At 30.6% G+C, this 10585-nt stretch overlaps 1 protein-coding gene across 8 annotated transcripts in view; it reads right to left on the bottom strand.

Annotated features, from left to right (window-relative positions):
- Window positions 1-3960: 3960 nt before the first annotated feature.
- Window positions 3961-10585, bottom strand: part of LOC139515971 (mirror-image polydactyly gene 1 protein-like) — a 37894-nt gene continuing 31269 nt past the window's right edge. For 4 of the 8 annotated variants that reach the window (XR_011662880.1, XR_011662878.1, XM_071305766.1 and 1 more), the window contains 3 exons: window positions 8776-8870; window positions 8106-8297; window positions 3961-6403 (listed from right to left, as the gene is read on the bottom strand). Coding sequence is in view for 2 of the 8 variants with exons in the window: in XM_071305766.1 (XP_071161867.1) it covers window positions 6331-6403; window positions 8106-8297; window positions 8776-8870 (360 nt within the window). In the remaining 6 variants the exon portion in view is untranslated. The remainder of the gene's footprint in view (window positions 6404-8105; window positions 8298-8775; window positions 8871-10585) is intronic. The other 4 variants (XR_011662879.1, XR_011662881.1, XR_011662877.1 and 1 more) reach the window with 2 other exon arrangements.

Here is a 10585-nt window from a genome sequence, read left to right as displayed (position 1 = left end):
AGTCAAGTTTTTCCGTAAGCACTGTTTGATTCTTTATTTCTTGAAGAAGAAAAAAAAACCAATTTGCTTTTGATGGAAAGTATAAAGAAAACCTTTTTTTTTTTAAAGATAATCTTTATAATCTTTGAATCTCTTATTCAAACAAAAAAAATCTCTGAAACCGACATTATCAAGATGCTTGATTTCTTAAATAAGAACATATTTGTTACGTTAACAAATTATCGGGATTTCTATGGGAACCAATTGTGCCCCTCTTCTTGACGACTTGTTCTTTAATTCTTATGAGTCTTGACTACATACAAAATTTGGTAACTATGTTGAACGCATCTATCCCATCTTAATTAAAAAAAGGATATGACATATACAGTTTATTCTGTCTTATTTTGACAAATATATAGAAATATAAAAAAAAAAACGACAAAAGAGATGACTTCAGCTTCCCGATTGTGAACTTTCCATTTCTATGTAGCAACATTCCAGAAGCGCTTGCATACTGGGTATATATCTCCTAATTGATGCAATAGTTCCGGGCTTTTATTTCCTATCACGATTTTCTTGATAGAGGGTAACTGCTCACAAGGGTTCAAAATGGTGTAGTTGAAATCATCCCTTCGTGTTTTTTTACGTACGCTCTCACGAGTTGGTTGACCGTTATGGAATATCCTTTTCACAGATGATATCGGATATGTTCATTATCCCGTTCCCTTTTCACGAATTTGTTCTGCCGAATTAAGACTATTTACCGGGTTTGTAATAACATTAGCAACACGACGGGTGCCACCATGTGGCGCAGGATCCCTTCCAGAGCACGTGAGATTACCCACAGTTTTTGGTTGGGTTCGTGTTGCTAAGGTTTTAGCTTTCTATGTTGTGTCTCATGTACTATTATTTGTCTGTTTGTCTTTTTTCATTTTTAACCATGACGTTGTAATTTTATTTTTGATCTTTGAGTATGAATGTTCATCTGGTATACTTCGCCCCTCTTTTGTAACTTATTCTTTGAAAAGAAAATAAGTTATAATTTAAACATTGCATTAAAATATAGATCTATTTTACAAAAGAAAGAAATCTCCTAAAAAACTCCTTCCCCTTTAAAAAAGATAAATGGTCAGTGCTTTATGGATTATCGCTCTGCAATACCTGTCTTTTCTTGAACTAACAATCGTTAGCCTATGAGTGTTATCAAGCCGAGAGGATAAAAACTCCTACTCTAGGTTGCATTTCTGTAAATATTGACAATGCATTTTCCCATAGGAACTCCTTTTACGACTAAAACTGTACCACTTTTACTATGAAGTTTTGAAAAAAATCTTATCCTAGAATTGAATGTTCATATGCACCACAATTTTTTTCAAAGGTCTGTAGGGCTATAGGGCTGTGCGGCATATTTTCAACGTTTATATGACCTGAACTGCTCATAGTTTAAACTAACACTAATTTTCTTAACTACCCCTACCTCGAATAAAAGGTTACCACAGGTTTCAATGTAAACAATATACACATGTATATTTACTGGTAGCATTTCCAAGCTTTGACACATATCCCATTTCCCTTTTTCGTCTTTAACAGTGTTTATCATTTATGATTACGATTTTAAAGTTCCATGACTATGATAATGTTGATCGAATCTATCTCAAATAAAGGATTCCACAGTTATAGTCACTAAAGCTTGTTGACTATGTTGATCACATCTATATAATTGATACAGTGACTGGAAACTAGTGCTTAGTAAGTAAGTATTCTGATAGATGGATCCTTGATCTATGACAGTTATATATTAAAGCAATCTCCGACTATCTTCCCTCAAGTTTTCTGTAAAATTTAAAATTGAGAAACTTCTAATCTGTGATTGACTGAATCCAAGTTATTTTCAAAATATCCAGTGGCTTCAAAGAAGGGTTTTTGAATAGTTTCCAATGTCAGACCACCGACAGACAACAAAAGCACAGGTATTATTATTATTTTTTCAAACTGTCTATGGCCAGGAAAGCTTTAAAAGTGAAGCTGAGAAAGTTTTCAGCTCTTCTTCTTTTTTTTTTTTTATCTAAATTGTCTATAAACATAGTTGCAAATAATGATAGAGGGACTATTAAAGCTAAATTTAAATTTTTAAGAAAGCATCACGTTATATCACCTTTTCCTCTCTAAAAAATATTTAGCATATGCCAAGGGAAATAGGGACAAAAAATCAATTACAAGTTGCGTACATTGCCAAAAAAATGACATATTTATAAAAAAAAAAAAATTAAAATTTTTTTTAAAAAATTGAGTCGGACAAAAAAAAATCTCTGAAAAGGACTTTATAAAGATATACATTTTGTACATTTGAATGACATATTTTTCAACAAACAATCAGCATCACTATGGGATCCAACTGTGCTCCTCTTCTTGCCAACTTATTCCTATAAATATTTTCATAAGAGGAGCTTCTGAGGACAAATAAAAGAAGCAATCATTATCTTTTAACTTTCCATTCCACTATGAAGGATATCCTCTCAGTCTATAAAGAACTAACTTTACACAAAAAGGGATGATTTCAGTTTCTTAATTGTGAAATTTCCATTTCTATGTAGCAATAGTCCAGCAGCTACTTATTTCAGAGCTTGCAGTTCTGGTCATGATAATTTGGATTTCCAAAGAGGTTTTAAGTGGTAAGGTTGAAATAATTCCATTAAAAGTTTTCAGATCCTTTTTTGTGTTGGTTGACTGTTATATAATATCTGCGTTTGCATGAATATGTTCTTTTTGTTGCAATTACAATCCAGTCCTGTGATTGTGACATCACTGATGAATGAGAATTCTAATTATCATGAGCAACATGATTTAAGACTTTGGAGCAGGATTTGTTCACCCTACTGTAGCACCTGAGATGACACAAATATGGTGGGATTCATGTTGCTATGGGTTTTTTTTTAATTTTATCACTTGTTTTTTTCTTTTCATTGTCTTTGTACTGCCATGGAGCTGTCAGTGTTTAAAAGACTTTTGAATTTCCATTTGGAAACTTCTGCCTCCTTTTTCAATATTTCTCAGAATAATAAACTTAATTATTACAATGGTTGCAATAAATTACATTGATTTCCCAGTTAAACAAAAACCAATAATTTCACATGTGAAATAAACGTGGTATTTCACTCTCTGACGTCATACAACAATAGGCGTTGTCAAGACGTCGATAACGGCGGACCAAAACAAATTGTGAATGCGTTGGAAAAAAAAGATATAGTTCCTTACATGTTTTACATTAATTTCTTTTAAAAAAAGCCATTTGCCAATGTAATAAAAAGAATAACTAATTAAAGAATTCAAATAGAATGAAATTCAAAACAGTGTGGCTGTGGCCATTGATTGACACATTAAATTCATCCATTGACTGAGACAATTTACGTGAACGTTTGTCTGTAAAGACCACTGTTCACGACGTACCTACGATAGACATTTAAACTGTGGGGTCACCAAAGGTTTCTTAACGCCTTTAATTATAGAATAATTCGAAAAATTAATCAGGAATAACCTTTATGTTTTGATTTATATAATTGATATAAATCAAAACATCGTGTTATTTCTGATTAATTTTTCGAATTACTTTATTAAGGTGTTGAGAACCTTTGGTGACCCCATAGTTTTAGTGTCTTTAAAAAGTACATAGTGAGCAGTGGTCGTTACATACAAACGTTAACCTAAATTGTCCCAGTCAATGAATGAATTTAATGTGTCAATCAATGGCCACAGCCACACTGTTTTGAATTTCATTCTATCAAAAAATATTTAACTCGTGACCGAACAACACTGATAATTAACTCATTTACTACGCGCAATAGTGAATTAATGTGTTGTTCGGTAACTCGTTAAATATTTTTCTCTATTTGAATTCTTCCATTAGTTATTCTACAAATCATGTAGTACCATATGCCTTAAATTGATAGGTACTGAACTCTGCAATTCATAAAGCAACAACAATAATATGTAATATTTTATTTCTGATTCATATTACACACTGATATATCTTTGGGTTTTATATGGGGACGGAATGTTAGGATAAAATATAAATTAAGGATTTCTGAAGTAAATATATTTTTTCTACATAGTAAAACTAACAAATAATAGTTATTTCCCTTTGTAAAGTTAGATATGGGAGACAATTTGAATTATTTCCCTTTCATTCAGGTTGCTAAAGGGAGGCTATTTATTAAAGTTTAGTTTACTGAATAATATAATTAAATGAATATGCTTACAGATTGCTTAGTATTCTAAACTCAATTTATGATAATGTAAATAACATAAATTGTTGGATTAAATATCTGCAATTTACAAAGAATTTATTTTCAGTGAAAAGGGAATATTGTATTTCAAAATAATTTGATAAAAATTGTAATCTATAATAATTGTCAAACAAAAATGTGTCCATAGTACACGGATGCCCCACTCGCACTATCATTTTCTATGTTCAGTGGACAGTGAAAATTGGGGTCAAACCTTTAATTTGGAATTAAAATTAGAAAAATCATATCATAGGGAACATGTGTACTAAGTTTCAAGTTGATGTAACTTTAACTTCATCAAAAACTACCTTGACCAAAAACTTTAACCTGAACTTCGCACTATCATTTTCTATGTTCAGTGGACCACGAAATTTGGGTCAAAACTATAATTTGGCATTAAAATTAGAAAGATCATATCATGGGGAACATGTATACCAAGTTTCAAGTTGATTGGACTTCCAACTTCTTCAAAAACTACCTTGACCAAAAACTTTAACCCGAAGCGAACGGACGCACAGACGGACGAACAAACGAACGGAGGCACAGACCAGAAAACATAATGCCCCTCTACTATCGTAGGTGGAGCATAAAAATATATAATAAAAACAGATCAAGTAATATGAGAAACTTAGAGATAATATATTCAACAAAAATAGGAATTGGACTGTAGTTGAATACAAAGATATAAATAAATATATATATATATAATATATACATGGATTGCAACTTACATATATGTATAAATTCTCTTTAAATATTTAAAAAAAAATAAAGACAATTAACAATAAAATAGCAATAAGATAATATCACAAAAGGCAAGTAAATATTACTACAACAAATTAACAAAAAAAATAATTCACAACCAAAAATATATAAGGCAGTAAACATTTGGAATCAGCACATATAGCAAAGAAATTAAAGAAAAATATTCTTAGTTCCTTAAGGTGGTACCTAACACCTGAACTAAAATTAATTTGGCTCGTTTAATTTTCTTAAAATTTTGACAAAGTATTTACTTTGACCCTTTGACAAAAATATAAAAAAATCAAAAAAATTGAACCAACCGTTTAATCAGCAAAATTACACTGGTTATATAGCAGTTTGACAAACACTCAATTTGATCATTGAGAAGCTTAATATATCCTTAAGAACACAATGTCATTAAAACGTTCTGCTGATTTTACAGAGTTATCTCCCTGTAGTGTTAGGTACCACCTTAATCAAAATAATATAGCATAATATAAATAAAATGGGACAAAAACAGATTGGAGACAATAGCACCTTGTAGACATTTATGAAAATTATAAAAGAGAGAAAAGATTTATTCTATGATAAATTTTAAAACTGGCATTTCTTAGCATTGCCAGCACTTGTCCAAAGAATTAACAATTTATCTTGTAAGATAAATATATAAACTAGATTATTGTAAAAACACGGAGATGTAAATACAAATATTGGAAAAATACTAACAGTTTCTGTTCTAAAAGGTGAAAACTGAAGTTCACAATTAGACACAAACATGCATAAGAAAAAAAAATTAAATTAAAGTTAACAGCATAAAAAAAATACTGCAATTACATGTATAAAAATATACCCATCTTCCAAAATGTTATGAAAAGATAAATCACATATTGCAATTAATTATATTGCATCTATTTTCAAGAAATATATGAAACTTAGAACACAAAAGTTCAATGATATAAAAATAGTAAACAGTACAAATCATACACAACCATGTACACATATATATGATCATTACTGTTCTTCAGGTCGCAAGGTTGCACACCAAATCTATCAACATAGCAGGTCTTATTCAATCATGTTGGTGCCACTCTTTGTGCTCGCATTCATAAATGTTGCATTATGGAGTGCCCTAGTGAAGTCAGAATTTATCAAGCACTATCCCCGTCTGCTTCTTCATGGATTATTTTTACTGTAATTGTTCATCAATTTTTGTTCTCCTGCTTTGTTTCACCCTTATTATGAAATACATGTAATGTAGTTCCACCTTCCTGATGCATAATTTTTGGCCCTCATTTATTAAAAAAAAATGTGTCCCTCCTTTTCTTTATGAAGTAATATCTTCTGATGAGTCTGTATGTCTGAGTTTCTTCCTTAACACTGTTACCAATCTTTCAAGTCTGAAATACAAAGGATATAGTACTTGACATTAGTTATTGCATAAAAGTACCAGTATTTCTCACAATCATGAAGCAACAATTAATCTCAATTTCATGGTAAGAAAAATATATCATTCAAAAAATAAAAGCTATGGTGATATTGATAATCCCACTTAGGGCTCTAATCATGGTTTGGCCTCAAAACCCTTTGACAAAGTCTAACTCTTCATTGTGTAGAGTAGAATCAGAAAACCAGCTCACAAAGAAATAACTCTTCATAATATACAGTAGAATCTCTTTAAACACTGCCATCTTTTGGTGTCAAACTCACAATGTCATACTTTTTCACAATAAGCACTATACATTTTGTGTTAATGGAATATCGGACAAAAGTCCACTGAATGTATTGGCTTGAGAGACCACTCTTAAATGTCAGATGGAAGTATCCTCTAATGATATGTTTTAGAATATAGCAATAAAAACATCACTGGTAACCATACCTAGTTTATGTTCATTGTCATACAACCAGTATAAAAAATGAAAATTTCAATCTAAAAGAATGAAAGGTAGGCTTCAGTGCTCATAGTGAGGTTATTATTTTTTAACTGTGCTTAAGCTTGTTTTGGTTCTTACAGATAAAACTTTGCAAAATGCAGTTTTTCAACAAATGACAAATGTTAAACATATGAGACAAAAATTTGATTAAAATAAGTTGTTTGTCATCTATGGTTTTATACTTTTGAAGAGAAAAAGAAACTAAACCACAAATATTTTAAGTAAATAGTAAAAAAATTGTAACATTTACAATATTGAAAATCATCAATATCTGAGTAGGAAAAATTTTGATTGTAATTTCGACAATTACATTTAATTTTTTAGAACATAATAAATTTGGTCAATTAGAAAGGTTAATAGCCTGCTTAAGAAAAATACTTATTATTCGGTCTTAAAGAAAGGTAACATTTTAAAAGTTAATTGACATCTATTTAGTTTTTGAAGAGGATGTTTCGGCATACAATTGGATTGAAATGAGGATATCATCGAGTGTTTAAGGTTACACCTCTATCGTGTCTCCGTGATGACTTACGAACTTCATTCACAGCTGGACAATTGTTGAGGGTAATTATAGTTTTAAAGGGAGATAACAATATAACTCTTGCCGAATAAATCACCTATTGTTGTTTAAAGCCTCCCATTACCGATACCATTAGCCACCAAACAATCGTAAAATATTGCCATTTAAAGATCAAGCTACCATTCAATAAAATGATTATAAATGGTCATTTATAAAAAAAAAATAACATAACAGAGGACCGTGACATTATTACTTGGTTTTCTTGAGTAGAGGCTAAGTGTACGGCTACGCATTTTTTATACAATGGTTTTTAATCTATGCAAGTTTCAAGACACAGTTTTTCAAGATCTTGAGTTTTAAGGTTCATCATAAATCTTAACTATTTGGAATAATTTTTGCACTAATAAATCATATCATTGATCTTGCATCAGGTTCAAAGAGGTGCTTGAGTTGGGAAACATTGCACTTCAAAGGGTAAAAAAAGACAAAATGAAACAGTTTCGTTACATGTAAGAAACTACATGTCCTTTAATTTATAGATATACCTTTCTCAAGTTTTGATCAAAATAAAATTGTTTATCAAACCAAACAGTCGAAATATTAAAGTTACGATAAGGTTATACCATACAGCTACAAAACGCTGCTTACTTTTTTATTTGTGCTGCTGTCTCTTCCAGTTTTCTGTCCCGTTTATCAAGATCTGCCTGAAGTTGGTCCCGATGTACAGTGGCATCCTGTAACTCTGCCACTAACGTGTTATTTTCCTTTAGTTTTGATTGGTTGACATGGAGTGTGTTGTTGACCTGATGAATGGATTCCTGGGAGAGGGACTTGTGGAGGCTACAAAAAATATCAAATAGGAAATATGACTGACTGGCTTCATCAATTGATGGGATTTTTTTCCTATTAATTTCTGTCAAAGTGGTTTCCAGAACTTAATAGCATGACTTTTAAGTCCCTAAAATTTTTATTTCAATATTTTCAACCATGCATAAAGAACCCATCTTCTAATTCTGAGAAATATATTTTTTTTTTATCAAAATCAAAGGTTCAATGTTCACTCTTGAATTGAACGACTTGAAGAAAAATTACCGTTGAATAAATAAATACCAGTATAGAGATGATATCAGTGCACAATTTGATTTTAGAAATCATTTAAAATCTTTCCATAAAATAAAGGGACAACTGTAAAATTAGCATCCAATACCCTCCAAATACATCTTTTCCTCCTCAATAGTCCCTTATAAGTGGACTGGATACCTGCAAAAATAGAAATATTCAAAAAGAAGGAGTGATTCTTATAGATAAATGCTCTTACCTGTAGTAAATGCGTATTGTCTCATTTTCATCCTTGAGCTGTCTAACTTTCGCAAGTGCCAGTTCGCGCTCTTTTTTAACAATGTCCAATTCTGCCTGTAAACCAAAAAAAAATGTAAATAAAAGATGGCAAACATTTAGTTATTTTGTTTAGATTTAGTTTCAAGGGAGACGGGTGTTGGCTGTTGATTTTGGTAAGTTGTACTACAAGGATTTTTTTAAGATTTTTGTTGTCCCATTTGAAGTAATATGAAAGTTTAAAAAAAATATTTTTAAAAGTGAAACTCCTTTCTAAGTATCATTTATACCACAACAGAATGATTCTTTCAAAAATTTAATAAAAACTTCATGTCCTGAAAAAATATCTCTTCTGTACTCAAAAAAGAGAAAGAAAGAGAATTATTTTAACGATTTCAATTTTTCAACAGGAGAAAGAAAAAATCAATTAAATGTCTAATTATCACCTATGTCTTATTGATTCTCAAAAGGTTTTTGGAGTAGTAAAAAGGTAGATCTATAAACCATACAATATTTATATATAATATAACATGCAATGTACTTTAAAAGAAAATTTTTGTTCTTGTTCTAGACGCAAAAAAAAGAAATATGTGGGCGGATGAACTAGGTCTCTTTCATTTTTTATCCTTTCTTGGTTTTAAACCACTGTTGGCACTCAATGTAAAATAAGTTCAATGTTATAACTCTTATAATAGTCCAGATGTTAGCTATGAAATTGTAAAGAAAGGATTTATATAAAAAAAAAAAAGAAAACAAAGATCCTATATTGTTAGTTTTGTTTAGAGGTCAGGTCACTTAAAGTTCTTATAAATTTCTTATCCAACACAAAATCAATGTTGCTGAATGTAAGCTATAATTTAACTACATATATTGGAATTAATATCTCAATGACTTTATAAAAGCTTTTTGAAGTACATATGAATTTAGCACACTTTAAACAATAAACATTCAACTACAAATGTATACCATACTTTTAAAATGTGAGCGTTAATGTCATAACGAAGATTTTTTGGGTGGAAATCAGCATACCAAGTTTGATGGGAAATGCACATTTAATTAACCACTTTCTTAACATTTTCTACATTAATAAAGTAACATATATGACTCACTGCCACCAATGTTTTGTAAAATGGAATTTTTATGATGAATAATAATGAAGTTTATAGATAATAACCGAGTGTTATTAACTATCTTGTGATATAATTTAGCTAATCTATTAATACTAGTGTCAGGTGACCACCATAACAACGAGGTATACAGCCGAAAATCCCACCCAATGTCCATTTCATTCTATTATGTAAGACGGCCATGATAATTATGGCAGGTAGATCCCTACATTACCGATCGTAAAAAGGCCAATCAATGGCTACTAATCCATGCCTCAAATTAAATGGTTTCTATAGATTAAATGGCATAATAAAGAATTTACAACTTTTATTTACATCTGATAATATTGGGTCTATCTGCATTTGGTTAAGTATTAAAACTTGGAAACCTATTGTGCAATGGTTTTAACAATATATGTGTCTGTCTATTAACAAATCATTTGTCTACCATTATAAATCACCTGTCTCTCGTCCAATCGGTATCGAGCAGATTGTCAGACCTAAACAAGTGGTTTGGGTCAAGCCCTGTTAGTTTACGCAAACAAAAATACAACAATTCGAACATGATGAATTTGATAAAAAGCTCGGTAAAACAAATTTACATAAGGTAGATTTAACAAACACTCGGCAATGACAAACGAGAGCGATCACCACCTTCATAACAAGTTTTCCCAGGAATTTTAAACT

This window comes from Mytilus edulis, chromosome 3, assembly GCF_963676685.1.
Source record: "Mytilus edulis chromosome 3, xbMytEdul2.2, whole genome shotgun sequence".
Lineage (NCBI taxonomy): Eukaryota > Metazoa > Mollusca > Bivalvia > Mytilida > Mytilidae > Mytilus > Mytilus edulis.
This window is presented reverse-complemented; position numbering and strand designations above follow the sequence as displayed.